This window comes from Pan paniscus, chromosome 22, assembly GCF_029289425.2.
Source record: "Pan paniscus chromosome 22, NHGRI_mPanPan1-v2.0_pri, whole genome shotgun sequence".
NCBI classification, from domain to species: domain Eukaryota; kingdom Metazoa; phylum Chordata; class Mammalia; order Primates; family Hominidae; genus Pan; species Pan paniscus.
Window position 1 is genome coordinate 28,109,036 of NC_073271.2, and position 20,589 is coordinate 28,129,624.

General features: G+C 47.5%; 1 protein-coding gene across 1 annotated transcript in view; it reads left to right on the top strand.

Moving 5' to 3' along the window:
- HUNK (hormonally up-regulated Neu-associated kinase) overlaps nucleotides 1-10,918 on the top strand; it is a 127,380-nt gene extending 116,462 nt beyond the window's left edge. The window contains exons 10-11 of the mRNA XM_034948203.3: nucleotides 4,685-4,865; nucleotides 7,441-10,918. Of these exons, the coding sequence (XP_034804094.1) occupies nucleotides 4,685-4,865; nucleotides 7,441-8,099 (840 nt within the window). The 3' untranslated portion in view covers nucleotides 8,100-10,918. The remainder of the gene's footprint in view (nucleotides 1-4,684; nucleotides 4,866-7,440) is intronic.
- Nucleotides 10,919-20,589: the final 9,671 nt, after the last annotated feature.

Below are 20,589 nucleotides of genomic sequence, written 5' to 3' on the forward strand. Positions count from 1 at the left end.
TGCGGAATTGACTGTTTTTTATTGTCTTGTTACAACTCTACACCTGCCTGTGCATTTCTGTTACCACCTGTATGAGAAATGGAGTTTGCAGCTATCTAGAGCTTCCTGGCTCAATGGCCTAATTTATGAACAAAACCCCACCTTTTTTTTTTGAGGTGGAGTCTTGCTGTGTCACCCAGGCTGGAGTGCAGTGGGTGTGATCTTGGCTCACTGTAAACTCTGCCTTCCAAGCTCAAATGATTCTCCTGTCTCAACCTCTCAAGTACTTGGGACTACAGACGCTCTCCACCATGCCAGGCTAATTTTTGTATTTTTAGTAGAGACAGGATTTCACCATCTTGGCCAGGCTGGTCTCAAACTCCTGACCTCAAGTGATCTGCCCGCCTCGGCCTCCCAAAGTGCTGGGATTACAAGCATGAGCCACTGCGCCCGGCCCAAAGCCCTCTTTTTATCCACTCACTTGTAGGTTTTTCTGCAGCAAAATCAGGTTTCTTCTTATGTGATGGGCGACAAGGAACCAAAACCAACCAGCCAACGACATCTGGGCTCTGGGCCATCCCAGGTGGCAGCAGTCAGCACTTGGTTCTGACAGACCAAACAGCCTGGTGAGGCTTATTAATCATCAGAGGGAAGGAAAGCTCCAGAAAAGCCCATGTCGAACTGGACTTGATAGAGTTACTCAAAGAAAACTTGCCTCAGCTCCCAGGGCTCCTCTGCCACATGTGGAAACAGGCAGATTTCCCAGGCAGCCATCCATCCTCTGGCCTGGGGTGATGAGGATGCAAAGCAAGCATCCGTCCCTGTTAAATGGATGCATATGCTGTTCAGGCGATAAAGCAAGTGTGATGTGTGTTCACTGTTATCCTCCCAGAGCTGGGAAGGATCCACACTTTTGGTTACACGTGGGAAAACACCTCCCTCGAGGAGAAGTGAATTGCCCAAGGTCACCCAACACATTATGGAGAGAGCGAGGAATGGACTCCAGACTTCCGGACTGCCGAGCTGTGACCATGGCTGGGATCCTCAGGTGGAGCACCTGTGGCAGCCATGCCGGGAAAGAAGGGGGCGCTATGGGTCTTTGGAACACAGAAGCCTGGGGTCATTCTTCAGTGGCCATCATACCCCCAGTTGCACAGCCGTCAGGGAAGACTCTGAAGGGAACCAGCTCTCTGGAGCTCAGACCTCAGAGGCTAAGGATGGGTTTCCCCCTCCTGTAGGCATCTCCGTCTCCTCCACAGGACAATATACAACATTAAGGATCCTGGGTAAATGATTGTTCATGGGGCCGCGTTTTCAAAATGTCCCACTTTGCAAATGTCCGTGCACATCCGCAGTGGGTGGAAATAGTTGATAGAGAACAAGAAGGTGTTTAGTGTATGGCTCGCCTCTGGGACCTCATGTGGTCTTTTCTCTGATCTGCCTTGGGGGATTTGGAACTGTGCCATGAAGGTGCGAGAGGGCGGGCTTCGAACCGAGAGCTTGAATTCCATCGCCCACCCTCAAGTCTATGTGGGTGCTGGAGCGCATCGGAGGGAAGCCAGGAGTCTCTGCAGGCGGCAGCCTTGCCGTGTGAGGAGCTTGCATGTGGAAGGGGGAGGTGATAGTCCCTCTGAAGATCTGTTTCTGTTATGTAAGGCAATTTAGCATCCTGCTCCCTAGGAAATTTCTTTTGGAGAAAACAGGCCATGCAAATGAAAAAGTCTAATTGGGTGATTGACTGCATTTGGTAACATGTGCTTGGAGGGCAGGGAGATTGGCTAGTTGTAAATAAACATGCTTTCTCTGGGCGGTTGACCCTTCTGCGTGGACTGACTCTGAGGTTTGTCCCCGACAGGGAGCAGGTGGGGTGAATTTCTTGATTTCTCCTTAGAAACCAGTTACTATGAAATCACTGATTCTTTTCAGCTGGAGAAGGATATGCTAGGGGTTCTTGGAGGACATACCAGGGTGCAGGATGTTGGGATGAAGTTTAACAAGGGTGGTCTTGGCAGGGTTTCCTGGAATTTTCTGTCTGGGGGTGCATTTTTCCTTTTTTCTGCCCCCATAGCAGCTTTCTGCTCATTGCCAAATAGCCCCCTTGTCAGTGACGGGAGAAGTTTGGTCTTACAGGCCAAGCTTGGTCTCTTTCCACAGCAAACCCCCACGCATTACACACCACTAGGTACCCATAGACCCTAACTGGGTGGCGATACTGGTCCGCAGAAGTTTTGCATCTTGATTGTTAAGCTTTTGAGAACCCAAGGAGGGTTAGAAAGGAATGAAAATAAACCTAGACAGCCACCGGCAGCTCTCAAGGCTGTGGGCCACAGAGCAGCCTGAAAAAAATGTTTGCTGATCCATTTAAAAAGCAATCCTAAAACAGAAGGAACTGCACTGTTGTCTTTTCTACCAAATATTGTTTGGAAATGTATGACAAAGGTGCATTTGATTACTTTTTCCTGTAGAAGGTGTTAGCAGGTAGAGCTGGTGACTTTTGCATAAAAGTAGAGAAAGGGAACCAAGTAAAAGGAGATTGTGCCAGATTTTTCAGGAAAGCTGGTAACATTGCCTTTGCTGCTGGATGGGTGTGTGTCTCTGTGTGTGTAAGCGTGTGTGCAAAAGCTTGTTCTCCTTTGCCTTGGAGAAGGTGGCCTGTTGGTGTGTCATGCACACAAAGGGAGAGGAAAGCCATGGAAAATGGTGATTGTCCTTTGCTGGCTTCAACCAAGGTGACCTGGAGGACACATTCCCCTTCATGGCATCCCAGATAACGTCCTGGAGCACATAACCTTCTCTGGAACATTCGGATCCCACTGCAGGAGCCTAGGACTGTGGCATGCTCCTGCCTCTGGGCCTTTCCATCCCTGGAACCGCCTGACCCTGCCACAGGCTCTGAGAGTGTGGTGTCAAGTCAAGGGTTGACAACATCAACTTCAGGGCCGGGAAAATCCGCGTTTCCACCGGGCTCATGGGTGGATGACATAAGCGCTGCAGGCTGTTTCTTCACATGTAAAGGAGGTAGCAGAATTTGCCTTGTGGTGGGTCATGCCCTCAGTGCAGTGTCTGGCACCCTGCATATTCTCAAAAAAGGCAGGTGGCAGCTGTGAAGGTGCTGAGGAGGGAGTTTGAGGAAGCTTTGCCTCTCCTGTCTTCCCATGTCACCCCTTTGTTGGGGAGGAGCCACATCAGCTACAGGCCAGGGCCCTAGAGAGCTGTAGCCCCTCACAGTGGCACTTGCCACGAGGCTCAGCGTCCCCACTTCCCACATCTACCCTGTCGTCTTTCCCACTCAAAAACTGGACATCATGAACTCTAATCTGCAGACTTTGAACATCCTTATTAGAAAGGGCTGCAAAAGTGTAAAGAGATATTTCCCTGAGAAGCTTCTCAACAACATGAATGAAAAAATAGACGAGCTCTCTTGGTTTGCAAATGCTCTTAAAGTTGAGGGCAAAAATGTGAAAAAGAAGAGTCTTTTTTTCCTCCTCACCCACGGTGAGGTCAGAGGTGGAGTTGCTTTAATAGTAAACACCAAACACAGGCTTTAGGGCTGGAAAAAGAACTGCTGCTGCTTCTTAGTGACATCACCCTTCCCAGAAGCTTGAACTGAGTTAATTTTAGTTCAGTTCAGTTTCTACCAGCCCTTTTAAAAAACATTTTAATAACTATTTATTAAGCTTTCTGTAAGCATCTGGCTTTATGCCAGAGGCTGTGGACTTGAAGATACATAAAATAGTCAAATTCATTCCTATCAGATGGATTATATTCTAGTACAACGAAGGCAAGATTTAAACCAAAAGAATGGCCACTGCCAAGCGTTTTGGCTCACATCTATAGTCCCAGCATTTTGGGAAGCGGAGACAGGAGGGTTGCTTGAGGCAGGAGTTCGAAACCAGCCTGGATAACATAACGAGACCCCATCTCTACAAGAAATCTTTTTTTAAAAAATAGCTGGGCATGGTGGTGCACACCTGTAGTCCCAGCTACTCAGGAGGCTGAGGTGGGAGGATCACTTGAGCCCAGGAGCTCGAGGTTGCAGTGAGATATGATGACACCACTGCACCCCAGCCTGGGTGATAGCACAAGACCTTGCCTCAAAAAAAAAAAAAAAAAAAAAAAGCTTCATACACACGTTCATACACACGAGTCCTAATTACGCAAGTAAGTGCTCACACGATTAGGGTAGAAAGGGCTGGAAGCCCATCAGGACCGCTCAGGGCTCTCTGGATTTGTTGTATATGTTGTGTTGGCACCTCCTTGGCTTGACTGCCCCAAATAGAACCTGATGTGAAGGTGGAAGCAGTTATGTTTCCAGTTGCCTTTGCAAAGCCGTTATTGCAGGCACAATCTTTAAATGCAGACAGTGGGTTTCCAGAAGTCCTGCTCTGCTTCACCTTAGTTTGTTGGGCTTGTTCCAGAAGAATTGACCTCCTAGGAATGCCCTGCCCTTGCTGGAATGCCTTGGAAGAGCACAGTGAAAGGGAGCTGGGGTCCATTGAAGGCCTCTTGCTGCCCAGGCAGAGGGAGATGGGCTTCCTGGAGCATTGGCTGGGCCACAGCTCCTCCCTCATTCAACACACAGTTGAGAGCATAGAGTATTGCAAAGCTGGAGTTTCTCTAATCAGTTTGGATGACTTTTCAAAGAGGAATCCCATTGTGTCTTCTAGTGTGTGTCTAAGTGCATATGTTTGCTTCTGATTTGCAGGATAAAAAGCCCAAAGAACAAGAAAAAAGAGGGGATTTTCTTCATCGACCATTCTCCAAGAAGTTGGACAAGAACCTGCCCTCGCACAAACAGCCCTCAGGCTCGCTCATGACACAGATTCAGAACACCAAAGCCCTCCTGAAGGACCGGAAGGCCTCCAAGTCCAGCTTCCCCGACAAAGGTGGGTCAGCTCTGGGGACTCTCTCAGGCCACTCGTGTTGGGCTGTGTGTCCGCTGTGTAGCCCTCACAGGGGATGGTCGAATGGGCCCTAAAGCAGAGATGATTCCTGTGCCCACAGAAAAGCAGGATTAATGGACCTGAGGTTGCCTGAGCACAGTCCAGGACCAAGTTGTGTGGCATTAGCCACCTGTGCAGGAAGGATTTGAGAAAACAGAGATGGGGTGCAAAGTATTACGGAAACAGAAATTGGGGTGGATGATATTGTCAGAACAGAGGTTGGGAGGCACAGTATTGCAGGAGCAGAGGTCAGGGTGTGTGGTACTGCAGGGGCAGAGATGAGGCTGTAAGGAATTGTGGGAGTAGAGATGGGGTGCAGAGCAGAGACCGGGTATCTCCCTGAGTTCAAATCCCAGCTCTACTGCCTGAAGAGGTCCAAGTTCCTTTAGTGCTGAGGATCTTCACTGGATTATTTGTAAGGTCTCCCACCTGTCGGAGCTGTTGGGTAGATGAGATGAGATGCACGTATAAGCTCCCTCACCTGAGTCAGAATCCAGCCCATCACAGATAACTGACAAATATGTTTCCCTCCTCTGGGACGAGTGCTAAAAGATGCAAAAGGCAGACCTTACTGGGCACAGGCTTAACACATGGTAGAAACGCCAAGAGGGGACACAGGAGCTGAGGGCGTCCTGAAGCAGAGCCCTGAAGTAGAGGAGAGGTTCTTATTACTGAGGGGGATGAGACACTTCTTGGAGTTCAATCTCCTAAAATATGAAAGACCAGGTTCAGAGAGGGCCGTGGCTGTCTGAGATACACTCAGGTGTAGCGGACAGTTAGTCCCTGAGCGGGACTTGAACCTGCCTCCTGTCCTTCTATCTCCCATGCTGCTCCCGGAGAGAAGCCACTGTACCCACTTTGCCCAAAGCAACCTGCTTTCCCTGGGGCAGAGCATGCAGTGGATCGGGGAGGGGCAGCAGTGTCCATGTGGCAGCTGGAACATTGGAGACCTTGGCCATTAATGAAGTTTTACTTCTTTCTGCTGATGCATCTCAGGTGCCTGCGCCGGCCTTTCATTTCGGCGCCTGTGTGTTTATTTCTGCAAGGCAGGGAGGCTTCCCAGTGCCCTCAGCCACTCCCAAAATTGATCCCAGTGGGCAGGAGTTTGCTCCTGCAGCTGGGCCTCCACAGAGCCTATAAAACGTTATGGGGGAAGAAAGAAGCTAAGACAGAGCTTATTCCACATGAACTTGGCTTTATTTCCCTCATCCCCAAATCTGTAGGGGGTTTCCCCTTTCTTTTCTGGCCCAGTTTGCAAACCTGGATTCTAGTCTATGCCAACCAGAGACAGAAACCATGGGGATCTGGCAGGTTGCCTTAACTGGATGGATGGATGATGTTCTTCCCCCATTCGGAATTGGATGAGGTTCCATCCAGATCAAAAGTCATGAGGGAGACTTAAAAGGGAAGGAAATCCTGACACATGCTCCAACACAGATGAACCTGGAGGACATTATGCTAAGTGAATTACGCCAGTCCCTAAAGGCGGATACTGTGTGATTCCACTTATATGAGGTCCCTAGAGTGGTTAGATTCATAGAGACAGGCAGTAAAATGGTGGTTGCTGGGGGTTTCAGAGAATGGGGATGTATATGGGGTGTTAGATTTGCAACAGGAGGACAGTTCTGGAGATTGATTCTACAACAGTGTGAATATACTTATTATTGCTGAACTGTACACTTAAAAATGGTTAAGATGATAACATTTCTGTTACGTGTTTTTTACCACAATAAATAAATTTTTTAAATGTCACAAGGGAAACACGTCTTCCACTGTGGGCTGTCCAAGGACCAGATTGGCAGGAGTTCAGTCAGCGGACCTTGGTGTGCTTCTGGGAGTTTTATGGATGTGCTGTTGAGTGCATGTACCTTTTTTATTCCAAGATCCTTTGGCAAGGTCCAGAATTTTTTTTCTTTTTCTTTTTTTTTTGAGACAGAGTCTCACTCTGTCACCCAGGCTGCAGTGCAGTAGTGCCATCAGGGCTCACTGCAGCCTCCACTTCCCAGGCTCAGGTGATCCTCCCACCTCAGCCTCCCAAGTAGTTAGGACCACAGGTGCATGCCACCACACCCTGCTAATTTTTTAAACTTTTTTAGAGACGGGGTCTTGCCATATTGCTCACGCTGGCCTTGAATTCCTGGGCTCAAGCAGTCCTCCCACCTTGGCCTCCCAAAGTGCTGGGATCACAGGCGTGAGCCACCGCTGCCTAGGGTCCAGAATTTTAAGCAACCAAAAGCAGGGACGATGTTAGGCTGGGGCCATGAGGCAAATTGGAATCCAGGAGACGTCCTGTCGCCAGCCCTCTGTCCCTCCATCCTAGAAAGACTGCCCGACCTCTGTGGGGAGAGTGACATGCTGCTGGTGACTTTTGCAAAGTAGCCAAGGCTGTTTGCTGGTTGGTTTCTTCTGACCTTGGCGGGAACTGTCTCAGTTAAGCTGGAGGTCACAGCAGGCAGGAGAAGGGCCGTGAGCACTGTCCAGGCGTCCTCATGATTGTTTATGCTTTCTTGGTGTGCAGATTCCTTTGGCTGCCGCAATATCTTCCGCAAAACCTCAGATTCCAATTGTGTGGCTTCTTCTTCCATGGAGTTCATCCCTGTGCCACCGCCCAGGACCCCGAGGATTGTGAAGAAACCGGAGCCCCATCAGCCAGGGCCCGGAAGCACTGGCATCCCCCACAAGGAAGACCCCCTGATGCTGGACATGGTGCGCTCCTTTGAGTCTGTGGATCGCGACGACCACGTAGAAGTGCTGTCTCCCTCTCATCACTACAGGATTCTGAACTCCCCGGTCAGCTTGGCTCGCAGAAATTCCAGCGAGAGGACGCTGTCCCCGGGTCTGCCATCCGGAAGCATGTCGCCTCTCCATACTCCTTTGCATCCAACTCTGGTCTCTTTTGCTCACGAAGATAAGAACAGCCCCCCAAAAGAGGAGGGCCTGTGTTCCCCACCTCCGGTTCCCAGCAATGGCCCCATGCAGCCTCTGGGGAGCCCCAATTGTGTGAAAAGCCGAGGCCGGTTCCCCATGATGGGCATCGGACAGATGTTAAGGAAGCGCCATCAGAGTCTGCAGCCATCTGCAGATAGGCCCCTGGAGGCCAGCCTGCCCCCACTGCAGCCCCTAGCCCCTGTGAACCTTGCCTTTGACATGGCCGATGGGGTCAAGACCCAGTGCTAACTTGGGCCAGCGGGGTTTGGGGTATCTCTAGAAAACAGCAACGGAACAGAGCTCCACACATCTGTCAGGGTGTGAACATTCCAAGACCTCGCGTGGAGCATCCTTAGTCCCACCTGTAGCTGAATCCACAGACCCAAAGCCTGCACAACCCAACCTCGCTTAGGGACCCCCAGAGATGCTGGAATCACTAGGAGGGTTGGCTCCAGGGGCAGCCAATTCCTATCATTCAGATCTTCCTTCCTCCCAAGTACTCACCAACCCCTTCCACTTCCCACTTCCCCCAGGCTTGGGGGGAAAACAGGGCATGAGCCTTCTGGGGCACTCAGATTATGGACTGTTACCAGATCTTTCTTCACGCTGTGCTACATGTGTGCCTCTCACAGCGGTTGGCCACAGTTACAGGGAGAGAACAATATCACAGTCATTCATCCAGGCCACGTTTCCTCTGCGGAGTGTAGCAGCCCTGCCTTTCATAGCAGGGATTACCCGAAGGCCAGCAGGAGCCGGGGGCAGGCCCAGGATCCTCAGAGGAAGACGGAGAGGAGCTTCGGACCAAGATCAAACCAAACAGTGGGGACCCCAACAGAAGAGAAAGACTGAAGGAGACACTCATTTCCCAAGCAAGATTTTGATAGATTTTTGTTGTTGTTGTTGTTGAAACATGCTAATGATTGAATTATCTTTTCCAAAGATATTTTTTTTAAATGTGATGTCGGTAAATTGAAATAACATAATTTTTTAAAACTTGGATGGAGAGATGAGAAGCAATTCCACCAAACTCATGTTTTCACAGGAGGGTTCAGTGTGGAGAGCGAAAAAGCTGACTGTGGTGATGTGCTGAGTGCTGTGGCCCACAGGCAGGGCAAGTCTCGGTGGCCCTGTGTTCATCCTGTTGTTTAAGGCATAGCCCTGATCCTTCTGGAAGGCATAGAACACGGTTACAGCTGGTTCTGTAGAAAGAGGGAAAAGATGATTGTGGCAATTCAGAGCATAACTCAGATGGCGAGAAGGCAGCATTATCTCCGTGCGATGCTGATTTCAAGCTGCCCACAGAACTGGTGCAGCTCAGAGCTCGGCGAGTTTGCTGGGAGCTGGGAGCAGGCTTGCCTGGCAGAGAACCTGTTCAGATACAGGCCAGTTTCTTCTTCGAGGAAAGCCGAGCTCCTCAAACAGGGTTCAGTCCACGTTGTGTTTTCACACCTTTCTCCAAGGATCGAACCAAAGATGTGTCTCCAGTATCGTGTCTGTGCCCCCGTGTGTGTTTTGTGGACCCCCGTGTTGTCTGACTGTATCCAGCTGGCACTTGACAGGGTGCAGTCATTGGTGAGAAGAATCAGAAAAAGAAGACCCATCAGCACAGGTTGGATAGGGGTTAGTGTAGGAGACCAGTTACAGAATGGCCTGGAGTCTTCAACTTTTGACCAGTGCAGGTGTGACCAGAGACCACCTCCGTGGCCACCTCAGATAGTCATCTCAGTCCATGGATCCCAAAACACAAATCTAGAATTGCAAAGCCAGCCTTTATTTCCCTGGCAGGCAGCGTTGCCAGAAGGCAGAGAGGCAGTTCTGAATCATTCTCTCATTCACCAGTGGTGACATCCTTCAGTCCCTCACATCTCTGACAGAGCGGGAGAGAATGGATATTTGGCTGACCTTGGTGAGACCTGGAGCTGCCTCTTTCTTCCCTAGGGGATCACCACGGCTCTAGGGCATTCTAGGATGAGGTCAGACCCCTTGGCCATTGGTGTTATTTTTTGTATAGCTTCAGACTGGGTTCCAGAACTTACCATTGAAAACAGAGCTTTTAGGCCAGGTGTGGTGGCTCACACCTGTAATCCCAGCACTTTGGGAGGCCGAGGCAGGTGGATCGCTTGAGCTCAGGAGTTCGAGAGCAGCCTGGGCAACATGGTGAAAGCCTGTCTCTACCGAAAAATACAAAAAAAATAGCTGGGTGTGGTGGTACGTGCCTGTAGTCCCAGCTACTTCGGGGACTGAGGTGGGAGGATCACTTGAACCTAGGAGGTCGAGGCTGCAGTGAGCCAAGATCATGCTACTGCACTCCAGCTTAGGTGGCAAAGTGAGACCCTGTCTCCAAAAAAAGAAAATAGAGCTTTATAAGCAGAGAGAAGAAAATAATCATCCAAGACCATCTCTCCATTCGACATGAAGTGTACCTTTTCTAAAGACGGTTTCCAGCTGCAACGGCTCCACTTTGCAGGCTTGCAGGGTGTATACCTGCGCATTGGGAACTTGCTGGAACCCCTGATGCCTTTTCCTTGAGAGCAGGGGTACTTCCGCCTTGCCGTTAGCTCGTGGAGAACGTGCTTCTTATTCCTGGCAGGCTTCAAGAACAGCTGCACATGTGCCGCTAACTGACCGCGTTGCCATTGGTGACCTGGACTCTGAACTCAGGTTTATTCTAAACCCAGTGAGAGGTGAGGGGGAGTGATGAAAGGGGATCAACTGTATTTGTGTGTGTGTGTGTGTGAGCACCTGACAAATCTATGAAACCGAGTGAAAGGAGAAATGTTAGATTCTTTATTATTTTATTATATTTATATGGAAAGCTCGACTCTCCCTTTGGTAAGTCCGCAGCATGTTGTCTGTTCGACCGTGACTGTCTTCCTCAGTCTGTGCCTGTGATTCCAGTCACCCTGTAGTTACTGACAGAAATTGACTGGACTGTCATTGTGTGAAGTCTAGGAGGAAATGTCCATTTTAATTGTATGATTTGGTCATAAGTAAGGACTATATTTATGTCACCATTATTAGATATATGTACTTTTGTAATGACTGTGAAATACACTTTTCCCTCACTATGACTGCTTCTTTATTTGCTGATAAATCTTAAAACAACTAAGTACATTGCAAATAATAGTACAGGTACCATCTTTTATGTGAAGTTCTTTTTCTTTTTTTGAGACAGGGTCTTGCTCTGTCACCCAGGCTGGAGTGCAGTGGCACAATCACAGTTCACTGCAGCCTCAACCTCTCCAGATTCAAGTGATCCTCCCATCTCAGCCTCCCAAGTAGCTGGGACTACAGTTGTGCACCACAATGCCTAGCTAATTTTTTTTGTATTTTGTAGAAATGGGGTTTCGCCATGTTGCTCAGGCTGATCTCAAACTCCTGGGCTCCAGCGATCTGCCCACCTTGGCCTCCCAAAGTGCTGAGATTACAGGCGTGAGCCACTGCACCTGGCCTTATGTAAAGCTCTTGACCTAGCATCTGACTGGAAACAAGCAGGAATTGCATTGGGGGGCATTTTCTGGGCCAGTTTCCCTGCCTTATTTTACCTGCAACAGGTGTGCCTACAAAAGTCTTTCTGACATACACACTGCAGGTGGCAGTTCAAGAAGAATCAACCTTTTTCATTTGGGGAGATTAGGATCTTCCTTGGAGACTCTGAAAATGGCACACAAAGAATGACAGTTATGAACGTGACTTCTAGATTTTGTCCTTGTAGGAGGCCTTGGTCATGGATAGGGGAAGAGGGATGATGGGATGGAATGGGAGGGTGGGATCTAGATGGCCTCTTGAAATTGTCCCAGTTACTGCTTCCTTCATAACTGTTCACAAAACGTTTTTCATATATACCACCTTGCTTTAACCCTTGTTTCCCCTGGGAAGTGAGGGGACGAAGCCTTAGAGGGTGACATAGCTAGAAAGTGGAGAAGCTCACTGTTCTCTGCACAAAGCCCCAGTAGTCGGATTCCGGGGAAAAGAACAAGTATCTAGTTTTGATGACAATGTTTTCTTGTAAGAATCCCAACACTTTAGAATAGAAAAGAACCTAAGATTCTCTGGCTCAGCCCCAGCCTTTCTGAAGAAGGGAAAACTAGGGACCCAGATGGTTTAAGGACACCCCAGAGTCCCCAGATGAGCTGGCATTTGAGCTGGTCTGGAGCAGAGTTTCTCCCTCAAAGAACACAGAGAAATCAGAGAGTGGCTGCCATGGTCAGAGGGGGATGTCAACAACAGATCAAGCCGTCATCGCAACAGGTATTTTTGAAGTTCCTGCAGGGACTAGGTCTTGCATTTTTAAGTCCTTTTCAAAACTGTGCGGCTTCCTGAACCTTATGCTGTTTGTCCCATCCACTCTTGAAGCTGGAGAAAGACAGCTTTCTTTGGGAACTCTGTCTTTCTCAGTTGACTTCCCAAGTAAGCAGCAAACCCCTGGATAGCCTTGTTATCTGCTTTAGGTATTAAGAGGCTACTGGGTTTTACTAGATTAAATCAATAAAACATTTCCTATAGAGCCATATCATACACTGAAGCAAATTCAGAAAGAATGCAAAACTGCTATCTTTTGGGGGAGTCTGGAAGCCTGTTGGTTAGTGTATTTATTTTCTTTGTGGGGTCTTCTGTGAGCTACAGGCACAGTAAGAATAATTCAGAGCGGTACTGGGAGTTGGTTCAATTTCATGTCATCACTTCAATGAAGGGAGTGTATTTCCTGAGTAGTAAATGAGTATATTATTTGTGGCAGCTTTTCTGTCAAGGGAGCTTTCCAGACATCTGGTTGCAAAGACAAATAGGATATATATTTGTACTTCTTCTCTGTGGACATGTTTTTGTGACACACAGTTATCTCTAGGAGTTGACGTCTGTGGGCACTAAGGGACTGAGGTTGGGGGAGAAAGCTGAGGAGGCTTTGGAAGAGAAGGTGAGGAGCATTTCAGGATTTGCAGTCCCCCTCCACATGTATCCACATCTGAGCTGGTGGTGTTCCAATAATGAGGCATTTGGGGCAACCAATTTTGGAAGGATAGAATAGCTTTATGTGGAGCAAACTTGAGGATCAATTGGAGTTGAGTGGTTTAAAACTTAAAGATGGCACAGGAAGCTGTATCATTTACAGGTGAAAAAAATAAATGGGTCTGACTTCAGGGCCTCAGCTCTTTGTATTTCCTACTTGGAAGATGGGCTATTAGCAATTTTGAAAGCAAAGGCTTTGGTTTACATTTAAACTCTATAATTTTTTTTAAAAAATGTGTTCTTTCTAGTCTTGTTACCATAGCCAGCTGGAAAGGGCAAATTGCAAGCCTATATTGGGAACAAGTCTTCTTGCCGAAAGTAGGGCAGTGAAGTTCTTGGCAGATCTGAGATGAGAATGCCTTCCCCTGACTCCTTCATCAGTGTTCAGTGCTCACCTCCTCTGGCAACCAGTATGCTAGAAGATTAGGCTTTGCTATGATCACAAATTAATTCCAAATCTCTGTGACTTGCCCAATAAAGGTTTATTTCTTAAAATATTTTTATGAGGCTGGGCTGACCACAAAACGGCTGTCTTCCATATGGTGACTCAGGGATCCAGGCTACATCCAACTTGTGGCTGTGTCCCCTCAAAATGAAACGTCTTTGGCTGCTCCAGCACAGGAAGGCACGGCTGGAGAGTTTTCCACCAGCCCTTAAACGTTCTATGAGGGGACTCATCACTTCTCCCACAGCCCATTGACTGGAACTGGTCACACTGCCTTGTCTGTGAGCAAGAGGCTGGGAAATACAGGAGCATAGGGCTGCTTGGGATGCAGCTAATGTTTCTCCCATCTTAGGGAAGTTACAGCTGCCTGCCATTTATTTGTTCTTTGTTTTTGTTTTTGCTTTTGTTTTGAGATGGAGTCTCCCTCTGTCACCCAGGCTGGAATGCAGTGGCGCAATCTCGGTTCACTGCAACCTCCACCTCCTGGGTTCAAGCGATTCTTGTGCCTCAGCATCCTGAGTAGCTGAGACTATAGGCACATGCCACCATGCCCAGCTAATGTTTGTATTTTTAGTAGAGACGAGGGTTTCACCATGTTGGCCAGGCCGGTCTCGGACTCCTGACCTCAAGTGATATGCCCGCCTTGGACTCCCAAAGTTCCAGGATTACAGGCATGAGCCACCGTGCCCGGCCGAGATGCCTGCCATTTAAAGGTACCCCAAAACTGGACTAGCCTTTTCCCATTGTCACACAATTATAGCACCTCTTAGTAAAGAGTTACTTTTTTAAAATAAAAGAATTAGCATTGGTAAATGTTAATATTTAAGGAGAGTGTTTTGGGCTGAATTCTTTCCTCCACAAATTCATATGTTGAAACCCTCAGCCCCAGTACCTCAGAATGTGACTACTTAGAGATAGGGCATTTAAAGAGGTGAGTAAGTTAAAATGAAGCCTTTAGGGAGGAACCTAATCAAATCTGACAAGTGCCCTTATAAAAATGTGAGGTCTGGGCTGGGCGTGGTGGCTCATGCCTGTAATCCCAGCACTTTGAGAGGCTGAGGTGGGCGGATCACGAGGTCAGGTGTTTGAGACCAGCCTGGCCAACATAGTGGAACCCCGTCTCTACTAAAAATACAAAAAATTAGCTGGGTGTGGTGGCAGGCGCCTGTAATCCCAGCTACTTGGGAGGCTGAGGCAGGAGAATCGCTTGAAGCCGGGAGGCAGAGGTTGCAGTGAGCCAAGATCGCGCCACTGGCACTCCAGCCTGGGCGACAGCGCGAGACTCCATCTCAAAAAAAACAAAAAAACAAAAAAAAACAACAAAAAAATGTGAGATATGGATACACAATGGGACACCAGACGGAGGAAAGACCAGGTGAGGACACAGAGAAGGCAGCCTCAGGAGTGAAGCTTCAAGACGAACCAGCTCTGCTAACACCTTGATCTCAGACTTCCATCCTCCAGAACTGGGAGGATATAAATGTCTGTTGCTTAGATCCCAGTCAGGTATTTCATTACAGTAGCCCAAGCCGACTAACACGGGGAAAAGGTCAGATAGTAAAATTTACATCTTCTAGGAATCTCATATGTTTTGCCCCATATGCCAAATTTCCATTTATCCTTTTCTGACTAAATCACTCCCAGAAAATTTCTCTTTTTTGGAGTGAAATTCCACCCTCTCCTCTCCTCTCCTTTTCTTTCCTTTCCTTTTTGAAGCAGAGTCTCACTCTGTCACCCAGGCTGGAGTGCAGTGGCGCGATCTCGGCTCACTGCAACCTCTGCCTCCTGGGTTCAAGCAATTCTGCTTCAATCTCCTGAGTAGCTGGAACTACAGGCATCCGCCGCCACACCCAGCTAATTTTTTGTATTTTAGTAGAGATGGGGTTTCACCATGTTGCCTAGGCTGGTCTTGAACTCCTGAGCTCAGGCAATCCACCTGCCTTGGTCTCTCAAAGTGCTAAGATTACAGGCGTGAGCCTCTGTGCCCAGCCTGAAATTCCACCTTTTCTAAGTGTTTCTTGTGCTTTAAGCTCAGTATGCCAATTATTTTCAAGTTTCTTTCTTCCTTTAATCCAGAGGTCTGCAAACTTTTTCTGTTAAGGACCAGAAAATAAATATTTTAGGCTTAGTAGATGACTGTTGCATATTAGTCTGTTGCATATTACTCTGCATTGTTTTTAAGTTTAGTTTAGTTTTTGTTTTTGTTATAACCCTTTGAAAATATGAAAACCGTTCTTATCTGGCAGACCTACAAAAACAGGCCATAGCAGATTTTGGCCCTCAGGTAGTTATTTTGCTAACCCCTGATTTAATCTTCACAAAAACTCCGTGAAGTGTCATATTTTCTCTATTTTATAGATTAGTTTTGTGGGTTTTATAGATTGTTTTTGTTTTTAGTTTTTGTTTGTTTTTTGAGACAGAGTCTCACTCTGTTACTTATGCTGGAGTACAGTGGTGCAATCATGGCTCACTGCAGCCCCGACCTCCTGGGCTCAAGTGATCCTCTCACTTCAGCCTCCCAAGTAGTTGGGACTACAGGCACATGCCACCATGCTAGGCTAATTTTTTAAGTTTTTTGTAGAGATAGGGTCTCACTATATTGCCCAGGCTAGTTTCCAACTCCTGGGCTCAAGCAATCCTCCTGCCTCAGCCTCCCAAATTGCTGGGAATACAGGCGTGAGCCATCATGCCCAGTTGACACAATCAGGACTTCTGCAATCACACACCACAACTTTCATGTTAGGAACTCACCACTTGAAAGACAGAGAGGGCTCCTTTTGTGACATCTGGGCCAGTGGGCTCTCAGAAGGGCCTGTGGCTAATGGTAACAAATTTGTTAAGAGTTTTGCAAAATGATTCAATCTAAGGGAACTTGGAGGTGGGGAGAGACCCTGGCTCTTTTCTTTGCCACTCCTTCCTGCGTTGCTTTTTGTAGATTTCCAGGGTTGGTTGCCAGCCACAGGAATGGCAGTGCTACAGGAGAGTCATCCTGGTCTCGAGTCTGTCATTACCATTTGGTCCCCACCTTTAGATTCAATCCTGTCTTCATCTGTGCAGAATGGAACATGGCCCTAGTCCCCAAGCTGTTTTCCATTCAAGCTGTTTCCCTTTTCTCTTTTGTGAATAGCCTCTCAAAAATGGGCTCTTAATTGCTTATAAAAAGACAGAGCTTACTCAAAGTCTCAGGAAACAAGTCTAAATCTGGAGCAGATGTGAAGCTGGATGATGCTTGTAGACAGATCATTACCATTACTCACAACTGGGTGACGTGCGGGCCATTGGGATGGACGAGTGTCCCCGCCAGTGAAAGATGAATCATGTCATCTGAGTCAGAGAATTTCAAAGAGCCATTCAGAGTCCTTACCACCCACAGCCCCTTGAATTATCTGAGCCATTCTCACGTTCAAAGCATTAGGCCAACTCAGAGAATCACAGGAACAATGGTGGTCACCCAGCCTTGGGCTTAGATCTCCAGAAGTTTGAATGAAGAAATTTTGGATTTTCAGATTCTCAGGCTAAGCACAATGCAACTTGTTGGAGCATCCTTTTTACAACTCACTGCTACTTTTTTTTTTTTTTTTTTTTGAGACAGAGTATCCCTCTGTCACCCAGGCTGGAGTGCAGTGGCGCGATCTTGGCTCACTGCAACCTCCACTTCCCAGGTTCAAGCGATTCTTGTGCCTCAGCCTCTCAAGTAGCTGGGACTACAGGTGTGCACCACCATGCCCAGCTAATTTTTGTATTTTTAGTAGAGATAGGGTTTCGCCGTGTTGGCCAGGCTCCTGACCTCAGGTGATCTGCCCACAGCCTCCCAAAGTGTTGGGATTACAGGTGTGAGCTAACCCACCCAGCCTCACTACTACTTTTAAAACAAAACAAAACAAAACAAAGCATTTTTACCTAAAACTAATATATTATGTATCCCAGATACAAAATCAGTTGAATTTTGTCAGTACAATCCTTATTGTCCTCTAAGCATTCAGGGAATCATTTTAATAAGCAGGTGATGCAATTGAGACCAGAATGGAGAAATGATGCATTGAAGAACTCACAACTTGTCAGTTGCAGCCTCTGCCTTCAAGCTCAGTTCTCCTCCCAGGAACCTGGACAAAGAACCCAGAATTAAAAGAGGATCTGGGGTGCTTGGGGTGTCATGATGTCTGAGGTCTACTCAGTCCCTTTTGCAAAATTTTGCACAACAGAAAGGGTGGACATGGTGATGGCCATAGTAGGAAGAAGGAAATTGATTTGTGAGGAGTGTTTGAATGAAGAGGGTGTATGTGAGTGCTCTTTTCACCTTCCTAAGCTTGGTTTGTCTTGCCCTCCTCTGCGTACTCCTAGCAGCAATGATTACGTGTAATAATTGTTACATTACTGTTTCTCCCAGGGCTCTGGGACACTGTCTTACTTATCTTTTTAACTATACCCAGTGATCCAACCACGTGGATGAATGAGTAGATGATGGATGGATGGTTGGTGGAATGGATGGGTAGATGATGGATGGATGGATGGATGGTGAATGGGTGAATGGGTAGATGCATGTATAGATGGATGGGTAGATGGTGAATAGATGAATGGCAGGATGGATAGACAATGGATGGATGGGTAGGTGAATGGATAGATGGTTAGATGGCTGGATGGAAGGATAGATGAGTAGATGATAGGTGGTTGGTGGGATGAATGGGTAGATGATGGATGAATGGGTAGGTGATGAATGGATGGATGGATGGATGAATTGAGTTGATAATAAATGTTAAGGGGAGTTAGATGAACCAGATTAGTGGATTTCTGGGAGGGCATTTCAAGGAAAGGAAAATACTTCCTTAATCCACAGTGTAAACTCTCAAATACACAATAAACAAAAAAATAGAGGGCCTGGAAAACAAATAGAGCTCTAACTTTGGGTACAAATAGCCTTTACAGCATTGCCTCCTCCTACCACGGATCCACTCACTCACCACCCTGAAAGCAAGGAATCACAAACCCTGGTTGCACGGTGAGGCCATTGCCCCAGTTGTCAAACGCATGTGTGTCTATTTGATTGTTTTCTTTTGGTGACCTTACAGGGATTTGGCAAGGAGATAAGGTGACTATCAAATAAGCCAGAACAGGTACCCTGCCACTCTCTCCACCCACACAGCTGTTTATGAGGCCAGTGTACTGAGGCCCAAACTGCTCTGTAAAGTCAAAGTAAATCCTGACTGAAGTACTGTGTTAGCCTCACTTTCATGCCTCGTCAGCCCAAGCTTCCAGCTGTGTTGTGCAAAACCATCTCAAAGCTATAGTTGGTTAATTAGGCATTTTCACAGGAGATGGGTAGCTAATCAAGATGATGTTCACACAGCTATGTCTCACCCCAGCTAACCTGCTCACTTCTCCACTGCTATGGGCTGAATTATGCCCCCCAAATTCATGTGGAAGCCTGTCCCCCAGTACTTCAGAATGTGTCTGCATTTGGAGCTAGGGCTTTTAAAGAGGTGATTAAGTGATTAAGGTGAGCCCTAATCCAGTGTGACTGGTGTCCTTATAAGAAGGGGAAATTGGGACACACAAAAAGACACACCAGGGATTCAGGCACACAGAGGAAAGACCATGTGAGGACACTGTGAGAAGGCAGCCATCTGCCAGCCAAAGAGAGAGGCCTCTGGAGAAACCGAACCTGCCAACACCTTAATCTTGGACTACTGGTCTCCAGAACTGTGAGAAAATACATTTCTGTTGTTTAAGCCACTCAGTCTGTGGTGTTTTGTTATGGCAACCCTGGTAAACTGATACACCCACAAACCCAGGTGTGGAAATAATGAAGCCCCTTCACGGAGAACAAACAGGCTGTTTATTCAGAGCTTGCTGTAGCAAGGGAGTTGGCCACCATCACTTGCATGGGGCAGAGACTCAAAGGCAGGCAGAGGAGTGGGAAAGTGTCATTGGGGGAAAAGGGAAGGCTTCAACTAGGCTCTGACTGGAGGTTGTTGGCACAGGGAAACTGGAGGTGGCCTAATTAGCAGTAGGACATTGTATTAGTTCATTCTCACACTGCTATAAAGAACTACCTGAGACTGGGTAATTTATAAAGAAAAGAGGTTTAAGTGGCTCATGGTTCCACAGGCTGTCCAGGAAGCATGATTCTGGCATCCGCTCAACTTCTGGGGAAGTCTCGGGAAACTGACAATCATGGTGGAAGGTGAAGAGGAAGCAGACTTGTCTTTCATGACTGGAGTAGGAGGAAGAGAGCAATGGGAGAGCTGCTACACACTTTTAAACAGCCAGATCTAGTGATAATTCACTCACTATCATGAGAACAGCACCAAAGGGGAAACCCTCCCCCATGATCCAACCACCTCCCACTGGGCCCCACTTCTAACACTGGAGCTTATAATTTGACATGAGATTTAGGCTAGGACACAGACCCAAACCATATCAGACATTTTATGTGATTTTGGTTTTGGGGGAATATTTGACTTTTTTTCTGAGATGAAAATCAGGGCAAAAGTAGGAAAGCTGGCAGTCGTTGACCAAGTCCTGACCACTCTGGGCCCACAGCTGCAGAGGTTTGGCTTCATGGATCGGTTATTGCAGAGGCTGAGGGCCTGAGTTCTATTGCTGTGTGTGATCTGGCCGTCGTCCGTTTATGTATTCAGTGTCTTACAGGAGTGGTGGGGTGTCTTCTCACTCATGTCTGCCTGGCTGCATTCCTTTCCTAGGGCTATTATAACAAATTATCACAAACTTGATGTCTTACAACAGGAATGTATTCTCCCACAATTCTAGAGACAAGAAGTCTGAAATCAAGGTGTCAGCAGGGCCACTCTCTCTCTGAAGGCTGTAGGGGAGGAACTTTCCTTGCATCTTCCTGTTTCTGGTGGCTCCCAGCAATCCTTGGCATTCTTTGGCCATAGGAGCATTCCTCATTCTCTGCCGCCATCTTTACATGGTGTTATTCCCTGTGTGTGTCTTCACATGTCCTTCTTTAAGGACACAAGTCACTGGATCTAGTTAGGGATCCACCCCAACCCAGTATGAACTCACCTTAACTAATTACACTTGCAATAACTCTATTTTCAAATAAGCTTACCTTCTGAGGTCCCAGCAGACATGAATTTTGGAGGAGACACTATTCAACCCAGTATACTAGTTAAGGGCCCTCTTTTGCTGTCACCGGGGCTTAAAGCCTGATGAATCAGGACCTGACATGGGGCCACAATGGGGGATTCAACTCTGTGACATCTTGGGACATCCAGAGTAGAAGATGGTAGGATGTGACCTTTTGGGTGGAAACTTTGGGACCCT